Here is an 18816-nt window from a genome sequence, read left to right on the forward strand (position 1 = left end):
TTCATGGATGAGAAAGAAAAACGTTTTTGTTTAAATATTTTTCTGATATATATGTAGGTTTAACATTATTATTATGATTACAAAAGACCAATTGCCATCTGATTCCGATTATATCTTTTGTCTGGTCTTTGTGTGATTAAGTATGAAGTATTACATTGAAAGTACTTTAACTACTCTAATGCATTGAGGTGTTCTAATAATTTATGAATTGTATAGAATTTATGAACAAGTGTTTTGATCCATTTCTGGCAAAAACGTGCACTAAGTGGGAAAAACATGTATTAGAGAAATCTATATTTGTCCATTTTTCCTTCTCGACAATAGAGAAGCCAGAAAACATTTTGTGTAAAGACACACAACCCCCTTCTCTGAGTTGAACTTCAGTCAGTGCCGCCAAACATCAGCATTTGCAACACTATTCATGAAAATGGACTGGGTTGAGGTGTGTGTTCGTTCAGAAGAGATGTTTGCCTTTCTGATCTCCACTTGAATTGGAGTGCTAATGAGTCAGTTACCGGAGAAACGATGTGTGAATGGTGATGTTTTGTTGCATATGTGGAGATCATTAGCATAGGAATGTCACCTGGCAGCAAGGTATGAAGTTTGATGAAACCTACTAAGGCAGGAATTGAGCCCACGTTGGAGCGTATGAAGTGGAATCATTATTAATTCAGTCTGGGGTTTTATGGCACTCATTGTGTCAACATTGAGTTGGTTTTCATGACATTTGACAATCATTGTTCACAATCAAGTTCAAAATTGATCGATTCAACAATTATTTGATGGATATAGCCAATGATATTGCGTTTTATTGACGTATATTTATTTATTTACCTGAGAAGTAATGAAGGCTACAGACTATAGTAAACCCAACTTCCCAGCTTCTCAACAGAAGACGGCTCATTGTAGCAGGTCCAGGCCTGTAGCTCCAATGCCCAAAGATGAAATATAACTATTTTTTTAAGAATACTATAAAATCGAATGGTCATTTTTTTTAATGGTGAAATACAGACGGACACTTAAGACAAAAGAGACACACTGTCAACTTGGATCTGCAATGTTTTTAAGATATATATATATATATATATATATATATATATACAGCTCTGGAAAAAAATTAAGAGTTACTCTGATTTTACTACTTATAGCTCACCCAAGAACAATGTGAAAGACTGGTGGAGAGCATGCCAAGACGCATCACAGCTGTGATTAAAATTCAGGGTTATCCTACCAAATATTGATTTCTGAACTCTTCCTAAGTTAAAACATTCATATTTTTGTTGTTTTAAAATGAATATAATCTTATATTAATTATTTGAGGTCTGAAAACATTGCATCTTATTTCTTATTGTGACCATTTGTCATTTTCTGCAAATAAATGCCCTAAATGATAATATTTTTATTTGGAATGTGGCAGAAATGTTGTCAGTAGTTTATAGAATGAAACAAAAATGTTAATTTTACTCAAACACATACCTATAAGTAGTAAAATCAGAGAAACTGATCATTTTGCAGCGGCCTCTTTATTTTTTCCAGAGCTGTATCTATATATCTATCTATCTATATATCTATATAGATAGATATATATATATACACATGTTTTATAAAAAACAGGTAAAGAAATCATACACCTTTGATGTTACACAGTGTCATAGGCCCTCAAGTGAGTGGATTCTCAGTGGAATAAAATGATACAAGTGAAGTCGAGCTAGATACTACCACTTTGTATTATTACATAAAAAACAATCCACAAATCTTTAAACAAATACATTTATATGAAATCTGGATCAAGTTCAGAGGTAAGTCTACATAGTCACCACAACAATTGCCCCCCCACACCCCGAGTTTGAGAGCATGGTGTATACCAGGGGTAACCAACGTGGAAGAAGGAGCCCCTGAGCCTGTTAAAAAAAAACATTTTTTCATACAGATTAAAAGTTCAGGGTGAAATTGTTTTTGTCAAACTTGAGTCTGCTGCAGTCGGGCATCAGATACTCTCAAATGGAAGTCCAGATATTGGATTTAAGAGTCTTGGTTTCCTCTTGGTGTGATCCGCAAACAATATCTGAGGAACGATAAGTGTGTAGATTTAAGGATCAACTCCGATCAGTGTCACGATATGTGACTGTTTTTACAGAGAGACAAATATGAAGATTTCTGAGGAAGGATATTAGCTTTGACGGGCAGGTAGAGGACGTCAGATTCTGTGACGATGGTGATGTCGTAGCAGACTTTCTTTTCAGACCTCAGATCAGTTCCAACTGCTTTCATGGAGAACAACTGGACCTTCAGCTCCACGTGCAGACCTGCAGGTACCTGTGCACAGGTGTGATCGATGGTGTCGCACACATACAAACTAAGTCGTTCAATTTTTTAACTTACTGGTCCAGGAGTGTAGACAACACGCAGTCCTGTGGAGAGAGGAGGCTGCTTGATGTAGAATCTGAAGAGACAAGATGTCCAGGTTTTTGAAGCGTCACCATTGTTCAGACATACAAGAGATGTCGGCCATTTTAAAGGACCAAAGATATGAGCAACAGTTTGAACTTCCAGTCTCACCTGCGCGTGTCCACGCCTACGTTCTTCATCAGAACCACGACTGAGGTTGTGGATCCCTCTCCCAGCGTTCCAAAGTCGACTGAATTGGGGCGGACCTGGAAGCCTCTTAGCACTGATGTGGGATCAACCAAGGAAATAGTGCGGCAGCGTCGCCTCATCGGCTCCTCCACTGACAGGAACTAGAGGAAGTGACGTCATGTTTGTCACAACAAACCACAATAAACGTACCAAGAAAAGGTGTGTTTACTTGAGTGTTAGGTTCGCTGCGAGGTTTAGCGCTGAGGATGGACACTGGGAGTTTGACTCTGGTCCGTCTGGGTCTTCCTATGACATCCACATCGAGCGACTTATGTGGCTTTGATGAGACCGACATGTTGTTTCCAACTACTGGACACACATGAGCATTGTTGTTTACTGAAGTGTCAATCATAAAAAACGTTATCTCAAGACATTTAAAAAACACTAAATAAGAGAAGAAAAAACAGCCAATTGCAATAAGTGACACTGGTGAAGAAAAACATTTTAACAGACAGAAACCTGGCACAGAACCAGACTCTGAAAAACTTTCTTTTAACAGGCAGAAAACCTGCACAGAACTAGACTCTGGAAAACCTTCTTTTAACAGGCAGAAACCTCACACAGAACTAGACTCTGGAAAACCTTCTTTTAACAAGCAGAAACCTTGCACATAACTAAACTCTGGAAAATCTTCTTTTAATGGGTAGAAACCTCGCACAGAACCAGACTCGGGGTGAACGGCTGAACAGGAAGAGCAGAGAATGAAAGGCAGGGAACAGAATCAGAGCAGCTGAGTCAACAGATCCTGGATCCGATGACACTATCAAGACAAGGTGCAGGAGATCCTGGATCCAGCATTATGCTCTGGTGGTGCTGTGAAAGAAGGTGGAGCACCAGGGCTCAGAGGGAGAGGGCAAATAGCCTGCTGTACCAAGACATTTGGATAAACTGTGGACTAGCTTATCTCCCTCACAAGTTGATGTCACATTTGATCCGGATCAAGGTGTTTGTCTTTGTTTTAGTGACTAGAGTGAGACGAACAAACCTGTGGACAGAGCCTCCTTGCTGGAGATTCTTCTTTCCAATGTTGTTTCTGCGTCTGACGGACGACTAAAATGTAAAAAAAATTAGCAAATTATAGCAGAGAAGACGCATTTCATAGTTCGATGAAGTAAAACATGATCCTTCTGTTTCAGCTTAAATCAACAACCAGTTGGTAAATTTGAAGGCAAGTACCTGGTAGTTTGTGATAATTTCGGCTTCGGAGGTGGTGTGGCTGCAGGGAGAAACAAAGATGTGTTGAAGTTTTTTTTAAAATTTTTGTTAAGAGCTCCAACATACGCTTCTTCTCATGAGTCACAAGCGCTTCAGTCTCTTCTGTCCTCAGTGGATAGGAAGTCTTTGTGGACTGTCTCACCAGCAGGTTCTGGTTTAACAAGGTTTTAAAGTGTTTTAAGACTGAAACACGCACTTAAACAAAAGCAAACACTTCGGTCAAAACAATTTAAACACAGCTGACCTTGTAAAGAGGAAAGTTTTCGGGATGAAAATAAGGAACAACCGTGTGAGCTCTCAGAGCATCTATCCCTTTCCTCCCGTCACACAACTCCAACCTTGAGAGTAAAGGAGACATAAACTCATGTCCTGCTTACACATATTGCTACACAGGTACACACCTGTAATTTGAGAGTCTCTTGGCCCATTTGGAATCCTTGACAGAAGGGAAACTGGACAAACGAGAGTGGAAGAATGAGCATCTGAATTTATTGACGATGGTTAATCTGGATTACCTGGCACCAACTGGGGACGGCGAAGACTGGGCGTCTTCCAGCTGCTCCTCTGGACCAGTCGCTGCTCGGTACAGACTCTGGATTTCCACTAATGAGAGGGAAAGAGTTAAATAAAGTTTCAATCACAAGCGGCTAAAAGTTGCAGACCAGATAGTGATGACCCACCTGATGTCTTCTTCGCAAATCTGCCTCCATATTCCTTCACCTTCTCCTCTTCTTGTAACAACGGCTAGACCACAAATACAAGTGGTTTTAACAGAAATACAGAGACTTTACTCACATCCATGTGTGTGTGTGTGTTGTCACAGAACTTGTCCGTGTGTGGATCTGAACATGTTTGTGCAGACGAACCAAGACACGACGCAGCAGGTCTCCAGCGAGGAGCGTCTCCTCCTGTGATCGAGGATCCAAAACGTTTGTTGCTACTGATCTGAGCTCTCTTTCCATCACACTCTGGATGTAATCCTGAACACACACATGGACAGACACAAGCGCACACAGAGAGACGCACACAGGTCATTCAGTTAAAAGGACTAGACATCACTCCTTACATCACTGATCTGATCCAGCCTTACACCCCAGCTCGGGCTCTGAGGTCTGTGGATCAAAATCTACTTATGGTTCCTCGCACACGGCTCAGGACCAGAGGAGAGAAATCTTTTCAGGCTGTTGCTCCTAAGCTTTTGAACGATCTTCCTCTCTCTTTGCGCTTGATGGATCTACTGACTCCTTTAAGAAACATCTTAAGACGTTTCTATTTGTTCAGGCTTTTCCTTGATTTTCTGGAACTCCTGTGTTGTTCTCAGTATTATCTTGATCTTTAAAGTATATACTTTTTTGAGTATTGTTTTGATTGTTAAAGCGCTTTGTGACCCTGGTCTGGAAAAGCGCTATATAAATAAATATTACTTACTTACTTACTTACTTACATGTGAGAGACATTAATAGACTTCACTACACAACTTCTTATTTCAGTCAACACAAGTTCCAGTGTGTGTACCTTCAGCCGTGAGTCGATAGTGTCCCTGAACGAAGAGGTGAAAGGCGAGAACTCAGACACCTCACGCATCTGTAAAAGCTTTGGGCAGCTGCGGGTCGGTAGAGATGAGGGACGGGCAGGTCTCTCCTTTATGTTCAGACTGAGACCCACGTCTGTGCCGAACACCGGACCTGTAGTCTTCACCTGCAGGTGGAGTCGTGTGTCAGGAGCCTCAACGGTCAGTGAGGCAGGAAGGAGTCGGTACCTCCACTCTGGGGAAGTCCTTCCAGTTCCGATTCAACAGGTTGGGAGGAGTTATTTCCTGAACCTGCTTCCGCAGAAACCATTTGGACCAGACGCTGAGGTGACTTGGCTTCAGTATGGTGATGGCCCATTCATCTGGTGGGAACATGATTTGTTCAGCTCTATTTGTATTTGTTTATCCATTTCTTTCAATTACACAGCCTCAAGTGGACACTTGGAGAACTGCAGCTTTTTTAACTTCTGCATTAGCTGATGTTGCCCCTCGCTCAAAACATCAACATTCCACAACTATGTAAATATGGTCATAGGTAGGGTTGGGGGGGGGTCTTTAATCATTGTTGTTGGTGCTCGATAGTCTAACAACAGTCTAGGGAGACCTTGATTAATCAATATATTTACTTTTAATCTATATGAATTTGCTGTATGGCAAAATGGGAAACATAAGATGGTTCATTATGTTTAATGAACATGTTAGATAAAAGGACAGATCAGTATTTAATGTCTCGACATAATTAGCTGATTATTTTTGATAAGCTGAATTTAGCGTTGAGGATGACCCACATGAGGATGACCCACCTAGTCTTTCTGTGAGTGGCTCCTTCAATAGTGCCACGGTCTGGTCCGAGTACGCCTCACACATCAGTCTCTCCACTGTCAGGGAGCTGAGCAGTTCAGTTGCAGAATCGTCCTGGAAGACCATGAAGAGTCTGCAACGCGCCACTCCTCAAGTAAACATGGTAATACAGACCAGGTTCAAACTAAATCCAAAATATCAACCTGAGAGAACTTTCTCTGGGATTCAGGTCAAGTTTAGGTGGTTCGGAAACACGAGGTTTGTTGATATTTATCACTGATGTCTCACCGTCCTCCATCACCTGAATACAGTGAAATACACAATATTTAGGATCTGTTGCATGATCACCATGATTTTCTGACCTACTGACCTGAAAGCGGTTTCCATCCTGGTCTGTGATGTCACAACTCACTCTCTCTGTGTGATTCATGATGTAACTTCCTGGTTTAGGATTGAGAGGATCCCACTCAGTGGTGACGTTTTCCTGCCACTCAGGGGAGTACACGCATGTCCCATCAGAGTGGATCTGCAGGAGACCCCCACTTGAAGGAAACACCTTGAATCCATGTTTAAAATATTTGTTAAAAATCCAGAAATTAAACCGGACACATTCTCGATCACCTTGTAGCTGCCGGTGTTGTCGGCTGTGATAGTGGTTCCATCAGCCGTGTAGATGTGGACGGCATTTCTTTCGGGGTACATCACCATGGTGACACAGCCCTCTTTCTCTACCTGCACCATCCGCTCTGAGCCCGATGTGCACTTCCCTCCTTGCTCCACAGACACACACTGGTCACCCTCTTTAACGCAACATCCAACGGTGTCTGTGTTCAAAACAGCATCACTCAGCTACGCATCAAAAACATCTCCTCCACCTCCCAGTCACTGCTTCTCTGAACTGACATTATACACACAAAAACTGTGACCACGGATTAACATCTCAAAAGTAAAGTTTGTGTCACAAACACTGTCTGAAAAAGTTTATGTTAAGATTGTTCTTCCGGTTTGTCCACCTGACAGTTGTTCCTTTTCAAAGGTCATAAATGTCTGTACTGGTGTAACATCTTCTATCCTTGTAATTTGAACATCGTTTCCAAGTGGAATATTTTTTTCGTTGAGTTAGATTATTTAATTACCGATCAATTTGTTTCCCTTTCGTTGAGTATATTTTGTTTTTTCTTTTCCCTGATGCAGTTTGTTTGTGCGTATGGCTCACTTTGTTGCCATCTTTTGAGCAATCAACTGATCTTCCATAGACTTAGTGACACTACACGGTAACAAAAGTCTGTGAAGATCCAGCTGACCACTACCCACAAGTTAGAAAATGAAGCAATGGGCCACTTTTCTTGAGAAGGTTAAGCAAGGAAATTTGTTTCTGAGCTAGAGTATTTCATTGGATCAGCCAGCTGTCAATTAAAAAAGCTTATTTGGTGTTTGAATTAATTGTTGAACGTTAGCAGCCACCTGTGTAAAGGAGACCACGTGGGTTTCTGTCTTCATAGATGGTTGAGATTCTGGTTCCGTCGGCATGTTCGACGATTCTGTTGGATCCATCTAGGTTCTGGACCGAAAGCACCATATCCTCTCGACAGACCATCACCTAATGATAGGAGCACACTATGGGCTGTAACACCTTAAACATTACGAGACATTGAGATTGGTGTGTAAATCTTACCTCTTGAGTGATAGGATCAGTGGCCTTGCAGACTTGAATGGGGGTGGTCTCATAATGTTTCTGCATGCTTCCTGGAATCCAGATTTGAGCGCCAGTGGGGCTGGTGGTCAACCACCAACCACCCTGAGTAGTCTCCTCCTGGTCTGGGCCGTTAGCTGCATAAAAGACATGTACACTATAACAACATGAAACTTGATTGAGACTTAGCGAACATCAAACCTTTGTTGGCGTTATCAGGGTCTTGGGTTACAGTCTCCTCCACCACACCGACAGGAGCAGATTCTCGACTTACACTGACAGAACTGTCAGCAAACAGAATCTGAGGAGTGCAAACATGTCTCAGAAGCAGAAATAAACTGCAGAAGGGAAATAATAAATGCTATGTTGTGGTACCTGGGAGGTCCTGTCCTTTAGAAGTCGGTGAACGGATCCTTGACTGTTGACGATGCGAGAGCGTTCTTCAGAGAGTGCAGGGTCCAGAAGCTGGCCACATTCATGGATTGGAAAACTCTGTCTCACTAGCAAACCTTGGTCTACACACAAACACAGACACACACACATGTCAACATAAACAGTGTAGAAGGTGCAATAAGAAACTCTAATGACAAACATCCACTACAATAATAATAACAGAGCTGCTGGTCAAACAACTGAATCCTCTTACTTTCTCTGTAGCCTTTTCTACTCCTATTATCAGCCACCCCTCCATGAGTTAGCAAACACAACATGGATGGGTATAGACATTATTATGTGTAGGTTTCACAGGTGTGCACATTATAATGTAATAATACCATAATAATAAACTTTATTACACAACTTTTGTCATCCATATCTCACCCACCTTGCGTGTCCTCTCGCAAGAACTGGAGCAGCAGTCCATTAGGAAGGGACAGACAGAGACTGTTAAAGGGCGTCAAAGGCGGTTCTGCTCGACCTTCGCACTCTTCAGACTGCTTAACAGACACACACATACTGACAGTAAGTGAAAACGAAGCTTCACAGGACAGTATTGAGACCAACTTTTATGTTAAGAGAGAGTAACACAAAGACAAGTTAGTGAGTAGGGACGAAGTTAGGGAAACCCAGTTGTTTTGGACATTTATTAAGGAGATACAGGGAGGGCGTTGAAAAGGAATGTTTGTGATTGTCGTGCCAGGTTAAAGAAAAGGCGGCGAGATGTTAATAACAAGGACATGAAGAGGATGGGTAGTGAGGATGCACAGGATAGCCAAGGGTGGAGGAGACTGACTTGTTCAATTATGTTTGTGTTCTATTAAGAAATCCGGAAGTTGTTTAAGGTTTTCAATGATTACATGAATGAAACTTTAAAAACAGTTTTCAAAGATGATTAAGAAGACAAAGAGGAACAGGATGAAGACGTTTGTTTGTTGTTATTTTTTGCTGATTGCATCATATACTGATCTGCGTTACAGATATATTTTATTTTGCACCATGTCTTCTACAGTGAAAGTGGTGGCCCATACAAAGACTGTGGAAAACCCGGTCCACCGTGAGAGACACGTGTGTGTGTGCATGTGTGTGTCACCTGGCATGTGGGTGATTGTGAAGAAGAATCCTCCTGCTCTGCTCCTTTCTGGGGGTGGTCCGAGAAGGAGGTGGGTGGAGGAACAGGGCTCACCTGTGGCTCCCCATCAGACTCCGGTTCATCCCCTACAAACAAATGTTAAAGATACAGATGATTGTCATTTGTCTTTATACTAAACCTATTTATCAGAATCTCAAGTCAGACCTTCACCTTTTTTTTCTTCCTCCATGGCTTCAAACTTATAAGAAATGTGTATTCCATTGTTGAGTTGAGCAGAAAAACATCCTCTTTTCACTGTTACTTGCTGAACCACTTGATTGTCTGAAAGAAAATACATTTTGTTATTTAAATAGTATGACACCGTTTGCATGTTATTCAAGTTCCGCTTTATTGAGAGAGTAAATTGATATAAATATCAATTAAGAATGTAAGGTTGTGATTATTATTTATCTTATTTTTAAGCAGATTTGAATGAAACTGTTTTTTTCAGAGTCCGTGGTTAGAGTGAAGGTTGTGAAGTCATCCAGCTTAAGTAAACCAAGAGATAAAGATCTTTGATAGTTTGATGCTTTTTAACTTTTTTAATTATTTCACCGTTGTTGTCGTCTGGTTCCACAGCCGGTTCCACAGCCGGCTCCAAAGAAACTGTTTCAACTTTTTCCTCACAGTGGATGTGAGTGAAGAAGTGGTGTCCGTCTTTTTTCACAGCTACTTTCAAGATTCTTGGTCCTGCAAGACAGAAGTTTATCGTTAGACATCTAGGTCAGTGATGTCCGACATTTTTCTAAAGGGGTAACATTTGGTGAAGTGAAAACAAGCGGGATCCCAAATGTGAACAGTGACATCATGCTAAGAATTATCTTAAAATGACAACTTACTTCTACCAAAACATCTATATTATAAATGGAGTTTGTGATATAAACCAAATTAAGACCCACTTATCTGCTGTAAATATTTTCTAGAAATATAAAAACAAAATACATTTCAAATGAAGTATTACCTTCCACAAACTTAATAGTCTCTACATTGATGTGACCTCCATCAGCTGGAAAAAGTTCACATGTGCGACCAGACACGTGTATCAATTTTCCTCCCATCGTGTATGCAGGAAATCCCTGGAGCAGAAAAAATGTATTGCAATATATTTAACGTTTGCATTAGACATGATGATGCGGGTGAAAAAACATGAGTTAGTGCAGTTAACATGGAATCGTGCGTGTTCTCACAGGAAAGACGTCGTCAACAGAACTCTCTCCTTCGTAGTCAGTATCTTGTGACTCCGTGATTTGGTTCTCGGTAGGTGCAGACGGTTCGTCCTTTAGCTTCTTCCCACATGCTGCGGTTTTATTCTTTACTTCCGGCTTCTTTTCCTCCCCCTTGCCCTTGCCTCCTTTGTCTTTCTTGGCCTTCTTCTGGGCGTCTTCATCTTTTAGTCGCTCCTGTTCTATCTTCCAAGCCTGAAGTTCACAACCAAGTCAGAATTCACTGTATTTTTCCTTATAGATGTACTTACACAAACTGAATAAATATATTTTTTGAGCATTGCTTGAATCTTTACACGGCCTGAAGTATGGTCTTATTAAAGCTATCAGACATGGCGTTCAGTGTCTACCTGTTAACTCCCTGACACTCTTCCTTTTTTATTTGACTTTATTCTCTCTTTGCTTCCCTTACTGTCTGAAATTCCTCTTTGTGTTTTTTGACTGAGATGGAGACTCAATGCTGGACATTTGTTGTAGAGCCTAGACTTAAAGGGCTTGCTGCCATCTTGTTGAAATTTTGCCACAATGTTTTCTTCTGTTTTCTATTCAAGTATTTATTATTGTAATTGTCTCTGCTCTGCATTATTATCGTCTCATGCATCTGGGTCTCCTTGTTTAATTACTTATGAAACAAAGCTACAGTTGATGAAGCAAGCGCCGATCTCAAATACTGTAGCGATGTAACATTATCGAAATTAACTATTAATATAGTTCAAAAGTTATTTTTATCTCTTGAAATAATTATTTTTACTAATTAAAGTTTAAACTAACCTTGAGAGACTCTTTTCGGATGATGGGCTCCTCAACTACCTCTTCTTCGACAGCATCTAGAACAAGAAATTAAATGAACCACAATTGGTCTTTTGCCACTTCAAACTTTTATATGTACTGTGATATCTTGCTAAATATGAGGTTTCTACAAAAGGTATTGTGTAAGATTTATTATGAACACAATCATAAAACATTTAATTAAAGGCTTCACAGAAGATTGTTGTAAAACTTTTTTTGAAGAAATGTAAGGAAACAGTCTGTATATTTATGGAACTAATACCCAGCATTACTTGGTTATAAAAATACATTTGAAATCCAAATTTCATAAAAATTCTGAAACCAAAGTGAAAACACATCAAGAAATTTAATTACAATGTTACAAAATCAGTTATAATGTAATTGTTGCTTGTAATAAATGTTGTTATAAATGTAAAAAAAATGCATTTAGAGCTTTGAGTAAAGAAACAACACTACTGATTATTTGTCTGGAGTTGTACTACCATTATCAAGCTCTGGGGAGAGACACAGTATCTTGAGCTGCAACTCTTCCAGTTTCCTCTCCTCCTCTTTCATCCAGTCCGATATAGAGTCCGCCACGTGCCGCAAGTACTTCCTGTTTTAAAAAATAAAACAAACATAGGGACACTGCTTAACAGACTTAAGGGGAAACTGTGTAGAACATTGACATGTGAAATGTTAAAACCCTTCCTATTATAGTTTTCATTTATGTCATTATCAGTGTGTGCTTTTGTTGTGTTGTATTTCCTCCCCATGCTCTTCTGTTTCTCCCTCAACAGAAACTAAATCTGGCTAAAACAAGACTGCAATCAACACCAATGCCGCTGATGCTTAGGCTTCCAGGTTCCAGTCCTTGATGCCGGATCATCCGACAGTTCATGTTGGTCCTTGTACCATCTCTCAGGAGCTTTTAAGCCTTTCTAGTTCTTTCCATTGTTTGATATTTAACCATTCCAGTTTCTTTCAGTTGTTGAACATAATCTTGTGTGGAAGAGTCTCCAGTTGCTTCAAACTATTTTGTCCAGACAGTTCCATTTTAGAGTCAACCTTAGAAGAGTGAATATTGAAGAATTGAGAAAACGGTCGTGGCTTCCTAGAACTCTACAAAGTCCAGTTGAGCTGTTTTCAAACCACTTTGGATAATCATCACCTGGATGAATGAGAACCTTCACAACAACACAGTTAACTATTGCACTTGTTTCTTTGTTTTAGTCCATGAAGTAAATTAAAAAATTCGCTAGATACCCTCAGGCGCATATTAATGACATAAATTGAAGACTTTCCTGTTGTCTGTTTAATGTACTTCAATGTAAACAAGCAAGTCACCTTCTATATCAGAAATACCAACACTGAATTCTGGTCTTGTGCCGCCAATGCTGGTGTGACACACATCTTTAGACTTTAAAGTTGGCTCCATACAGGTTCCGAGTCCAACAGTTAGACGTGCAATTTTTAAACAACTCAAGAACAGAACTACGTTGTGTTCACCTGTGTGTCTCAGCTGCGTAGAAAAGTAATGCAGTTCCAGGTTGCTTAATAAGAAGGAAGACTAATACTAACCTGAACCCGACATCAGAGTGAAGAGCGACATCCCAACTTTTCTCACACTGCCGCTGACGATTGATTGGATTATGGCAGAAAATGTACAGGACGTTATTAAGGCGGCCTCTGAACGTGTCCATGCAGCGATATTCTTCTGAAGCTACGTGAAGGACCTATGAAGTGAAATTTTGTTACCATCTTCACGACCACGTTGTGTTTCATAAACACAGCTACCATTTCTTCAACACTAGGTTACAAGAATATGTTGTGCATCACCTGAGGAAACACATCAGCTTCATGGTGTTCCATGAAGTTCCAGTCAAACAAATCTCTCTGCCGACATTTCTGGATATCTGCCAAGTCTAGTTGAGTTGAAACACTCGTTCCTGTCTTATATGAAGCATGAAGAAGGGAAAGGTTAAAATGACATACATATTCCTGAAAGAGTTTGATAACAGAGATAGAACTCCACCTTTGTGGAATCAGGATCTCCATCGGGGGAGTTGACGTCTATATTGACAAAAGACAAAAAATTGTTTCGGAAATGTTCATATTCCTAAAAAAAAAGCAAGGCCCACTCACATCCCCTCAGTCCAAACTGCATGCACACAGATTTAAATAGGGGTGGATAGTACAGCTGCACCTGTCATGATCGGTTTTGTGTTATTTTGTTGGACTTACTTTCTATATCCCTCCCTATTGTTCCTCCCTTGAAAGCATAATGACTAAAGCGTCTTGATTCCAGTCCGTGGTGTCAGATCTTGCTTGTTCTTGTGATCATAAATTTGACTTCCTGTTTCTACTTGATTGATTTTATCACCTTCTGGTGCTTATAGCCTTTTGTATTTTCTTCAATGAGTTTAATTTTTCGTCATTGTTTTCATTCATCACCATACGCTTGTGTTCATAGTTACTTGAATTTGGAATTATTGCACTAATTATTAAATACTATTCATTCTTATTTTCTCCTCCTGGTTCTGCAACACCTCTCGTTCCTTGTTTTCCTTGTTAGTTTATACTTCATTTGTGTGTTAATAAATTGTGAAAACAGATGTCTCGTTTGTGTTAAGCCTTGCATTGTACCTGTATTATTCATCTGCAGCTGAACTTGAGCAAAGGTGAGTGGATCATCCCATGGTAAAACTGGTCGTTCCTGCTGACCTCCAGCTTGTAGACCCTCTCTGCCCAGTTGGCTCAGGGTCATGCACTCAAACACACTCTGATGGAAAAGACGCTCTACTTCTGCCCAGGAAATACTCTCTGGAAGATATAGTTAAAATGGAACTTGGGAAAAACTCTTTAGTTAGTGACGAGGTTGAGGATAACTTACCATCAGTACAGAAGTGACAGAGCTGCTCTTTGATTGTTTTCCAGCAAGGAGTGCTGTTTTGGTTTTGATGTCCATCTAATAGTTCCCACACAGGCATGAGCTTCATCATGGATGATTCCACAGCCACAGGATTAAAAGTCTGACTCACCTGAATGTTCAGATAAAAAACAGATTCCCAATAAACTTTGCAAGTGTTTCATGAATTAAGTTCATTAAATTAAAACCAAGTTTGAATAAAACTACATGAACTTGCATTTGAATCTCTTAGTCTGAGACTTCTTTCATCATGATGTCTGACGATCAGAGGAGGATCAGGCATTTTCTCAAGTTTGTGCTCGCCAAACTTTTCTTGTAGCTTCTAAACAAAATGAAACATGTCAGAATCATAAGCAGCTGTTTGTGCCAAATATTAATGAGAATACGCACAGAAATTCTCTTGAGCTGTTAGTAGCTAGCTGTCGTTTTTGCACCAGGAATACCCAGAGTGAGGGTGAAAGTCAACCACTCTTAACAATATATAATAAATAGAGGTTTCAAACACATTGGAAGGAACATAAGAGAGAAACAGAATTCCTGAATCAAAATATGTTTATCCTAAACTGGCTTTGCAACCACAATATTGGCGAGAAAGAAACAGTAAATATTTGCAAAAACATAAAGGAGAATAACTTTGTGCACAGCAGTCCTCACCAGTCACCCTAATTTGGCAGCCACAGAAGCCATCAACACATGGCTTTTACCCAGGCCCATGGAACGTCTCCTCATTTATTAATCTTGTGCCTTCTCACTAAATTGTCCTATATGTGTCTCTCAAAACGGAGCTGAATGCAGTTCGTTGAATGTAGTCTTGTTCATTGTCAAGTTTAACTGTCTCTGGCTCTGCATTGGCAACCGCTAATTTCATGAATTAGATTAATAAAAATATACTGTAAATGTTTCCATTGTTGTCTTGTTCAATTTGGGCGATTCATTTGTTTGTCTTTTACTATGAATACTTTGAGAGCCTATTTTTGTAATTTAACATCAATTAATTGACAAAAAAAATGTACCTTACTATATTACATAATGAAACCTCTTTTTCCTGTTTGTTTGTTTCGCAAGCTGTCCAATACAACCATTTTAACAAGACCTGTCTGATAATACTAGAAATGAGTTCATCCTTTTAAAGTTCTACACACATACAGACTTTAAAGCCGGACTATCAAGTTCAGAAAGTATTCTTCTGGCTCCCTATAAGTGTCAGAAAATGGACTAATGTCTCTTAGTTGTTTTTGGGATTGGATACCAAAACAAACGTTAGCGAAAAATAAACTGGTTCATTATGAATTCCAACATGACTATCACTTGTTGGATTTTTACAAGTAGTTTTCAACTTACTTTACACTTAGTTGCTCACTCCTGTTGTGTTATCAGTTTTATCTTGATCTTTAAAGTATATACTTTATGGAATATTGTTTTGATTGTTTAAGCGCTTTGTGACCCTGGTCTGAAAAAGCGCTATACAAATAAAAATTACTTACTTACTTACTTACTTACTTACTTATAAACACCAGAGCATTGAGAAGTTCAAAGGTTGTGTTCCTACCTGTCTACTATCCGGCTTCTCCACCATGGCCAGCAGTCTGGTCAGGAGTCGTCTCTTCTCATCTTCCGTCTTCAGCAGAGGCAGGAAGTTGTTCATGTATAAAGTAACCTGATGTTCATCTAACCACGAACCGGGTGGGGCATCGTTTTCTTTATTGTCATTGGACTGACTGGACATGGTGGGTGTTTCTGATGAAACAACAACCTAAATTACAGAAATAACAATTTGATAAGAGTTCAATTATCACAACAACATTTAACATTAAGAACACAACTAACAATCTTTTGGATTGTTATCGACCTCACACAGACACACCTGCTCCACAAGGCAGTACAACAGGAGTGGAACTGTGCAGACTTCAGGAGCAAGCAGGTCTAGCAGGCTGTTGTAGTAACACATGTCCACTTCTGCTGATAAAAGAGTGGGATCGGGTGCTATACAAACAAAACAAAACAGAAATCCATAAAGGCTTTCAGTCTTTCAAAAAGCTGAACTCTTGGAAGTTTACCCTGCTCTGCAGTGACCTCCTCTGTCTTCTTCGAGAAGATGAATGAGGAAAACACATCAACATCAAATAAGCTACAACAATGTTATTCATACAAAAAGTGTTTGTATACTTCTGTTATAGTGGGAATGGTTGTGAGGTTAAGGTTGTCCAGGTAATATCGATGCTGTCGACGCCAGTCCAGAGAATTGTAGATCAAGTTGGCGAGGCCATCGAAGATTTGAGTTCCAAACTCCGACTAGACAGATGAACACAAACGTATACAAGATATATAAATATATTTAAAAAGCCAGGGTTAATCAAAACCTTTTGCATCCATTTACCAGATCGGGATAGTTCGTTTGAGGCCCGCCAGTGAAGATGAAGTCAAGCTGGACCATTTCCTGGAGTGGGGAGTCTGCTTCATGGCTTTCCATAGCCAGTTTAATTCCAGCCCAGAAAATGTCCAGCACCCTGTTCAGCTCTTTCACTTCTGCTCCACAACGAAGGATCACCTTCAGTGCAAGAAATTCAACAAGATATTGAGTTTGTTCTTTTCACCTGGACGCTCGACCGGCGTTGGTTTTTCCAGATGTTTTTCAGATTCAGGCATCTCCTGAGCTGATTCGAGTTGTTGTGAACTCAGTCTGATGACGTTGGATACGTGCACACCGTGACAATTTAGCTCCCATGACAGACCAGGTTGATAGAAGCCCAACAGCAGGATGTAACGCTGAGGACCATCATCTGGCTCATCACCTGAACTCAAACAGCAGGTAGATTAATGAAACGAATAAAATAAAAAACAATATTCAGATCCTGTATTTATAAATATAGGATTGTAACACTAGCGAAAATTCACAAATATGCCTTCCACATTCAGGTCAACTTTTGTAGAAGGAAGTTCATACCAATGTAATTCGGTGGGTCAGGATCGTCTCGACGTTTCAGTTTGGTTTTTTTCTCACTAGCAGAAGATGGTGGATTCTTTCCTTTTTTATCTTTGCCACCCCCTTTTGTCCCCTTGTCCTTTGGTGCAGGTGGTGGAGCTGCTTTCGCTTTCTCCTCGGCCTGTTAAAATATATAGACAACAAAATAGACTAATTGCTTTATTCGGACTGAAATGGTAGAAAAAATACAAGATAACTTGGAAAAAAAGTTACACACTAGTTTGGTATTTGCATCGTCAATTTGGATCTGCTGAAGTTGAAGCTTGATGATTTGAGCAAGGACATCTAAAGGAATCTCTTCTCCCGACTCCAGGAGACCCATTGCTGTCTTCATGAGCTGCGACAAACCACACAGAGATGTAACACAGACTGAGCACACAGAAGAAATATCGTAATACACGTGATTATTAGTTGTCCAAACCTCGACATGTGGAGGCACAGTATCACCCTTCTTACACTTGGCGCTTCCGACTTCATGAATCTAGAGTTCATTTTGAAAAAGAGACATTGATAGTGAAGAGGTCCTGCTCATAAGGAGGTGTGTCCACCTTACCTTGGACTGGATCATGTCCCATGTGAGTGCAGTGAAGAGTTTGCGAAGTGGTTTCAACACCACAAACGTCAATGCACGAGTCAATTCTTTTTCATGAGCACTTCCTTCAATAACAAGGCAAAAACAGGCATCCCAGGACTCCTAAAAAATGAACATTTGAGAAAGTTACACAAGGCGAACAATTCCATGATGAAAAATATGCTTCTCTCAGCATAATCGTGGCATTATACTCACCATTGTTAAGTCTTTTTGTGAACACTGGAGGTCAAGAATCAAATGCACTTAAAAGGGAATATCCTTGTATTCTTATACGCTTTCATGAGAAGAGTCTTGTGGAAACCTAATGAGATCCTAAAATAGCCAACAAAGTCACTGTGAAAAAAAGAGTAAATTAGTCATAAAGTCAAGTATTAAACAACAATATAGCTGTTGTTTTCCAAGCACATCTTTGGTTGACTGGTTTATGAAATGTAACATTAACGTCTAGTATTATTTAATATATACGATTATTTGTATTTTATTTCAATTTCCTTTTCAAGTGTACTTGTTTAGTTTACTGTTTAGAGGATTTACTTAAAGCTAAAAGCGAACCTTTAAGAAGTTGAATTTACTGCGAAAGAATTACTTTTATTCCGTGCATTTGGATATTTTACAATATGATTAAAAACACGATTTATTCACATTTGAATTCATGTAGAGACACGAACCATTTGTGATCTCATTGCTAGCATTACGCTAGCGATCATAAACACTTTAGCACCATAAAGCAAACAAAAACTCGAGCAATGTTTAGTCCGGTTTTCTAGTCGATATTTTGGATTGAATTATGATGTTATTGATTGGATTATTCTATTACACTCCACTATTACAAATAAAAACAATAATATTGTATTAATATTCATATTAATCATTTAGA

At 39.7% G+C, this 18816-nt stretch overlaps 1 protein-coding gene across 4 annotated transcripts; it reads right to left on the bottom strand.

The window, feature by feature from the left end:
* Nucleotides 1-1008: 1008 nt before the first annotated feature.
* spag17 (sperm associated antigen 17) lies at nt 1009-18245 on the bottom strand. 4 transcript variants are annotated; one of them, XM_087789071.1, is made up of 48 exons: nt 18135-18245; nt 17901-18041; nt 17769-17828; nt 17565-17684; nt 17309-17468; nt 16959-17156; nt 16742-16890; nt 16531-16656; nt 16422-16449; nt 16229-16347; nt 15914-16117; nt 14582-14686; nt 14329-14476; nt 14082-14258; nt 13471-13508; nt 13275-13388; nt 13017-13171; nt 11939-12051; nt 11439-11494; nt 10632-10862; nt 10406-10520; nt 10000-10134; nt 9616-9726; nt 9406-9530; nt 8701-8812; nt 8253-8392; nt 8079-8178; nt 7860-8014; nt 7649-7784; nt 6806-7008; nt 6555-6740; nt 6388-6485; nt 6187-6317; nt 5612-5745; nt 5368-5550; nt 4719-4832; nt 4533-4596; nt 4368-4455; nt 4254-4304; nt 4097-4190; nt 3919-4003; nt 3814-3853; nt 3623-3687; nt 2807-2946; nt 2560-2738; nt 2383-2443; nt 2172-2316; nt 1009-2079 (listed from the first exon to the last, which is right to left on the bottom strand). In XM_087789071.1, the coding sequence occupies exons 1-48, from the start codon at nt 18135-18137 to the stop codon at nt 1988-1990; spliced, it is 5727 nt and encodes a 1908-aa protein (XP_087645197.1). In that variant the 5' UTR covers nt 18138-18245; the 3' UTR covers nt 1009-1987. The 4 variants fall into 4 exon arrangements, with proteins under 4 accessions (XP_087645197.1, XP_087645195.1, XP_087645196.1 ...); XM_087789069.1 differs by having other exon boundaries at nt 8701-8809; nt 9610-9726; XM_087789070.1 differs by having other exon boundaries at nt 2807-2943; nt 9610-9726.
* Nucleotides 18246-18816: the final 571 nt, after the last annotated feature.

The sequence above is a fragment of the Callionymus lyra genome, chromosome 4, assembly GCF_982586985.1.
Source record: "Callionymus lyra chromosome 4, fCalLyr1.hap1.1, whole genome shotgun sequence".
Lineage (NCBI taxonomy): Eukaryota > Metazoa > Chordata > Actinopteri > Syngnathiformes > Callionymidae > Callionymus > Callionymus lyra.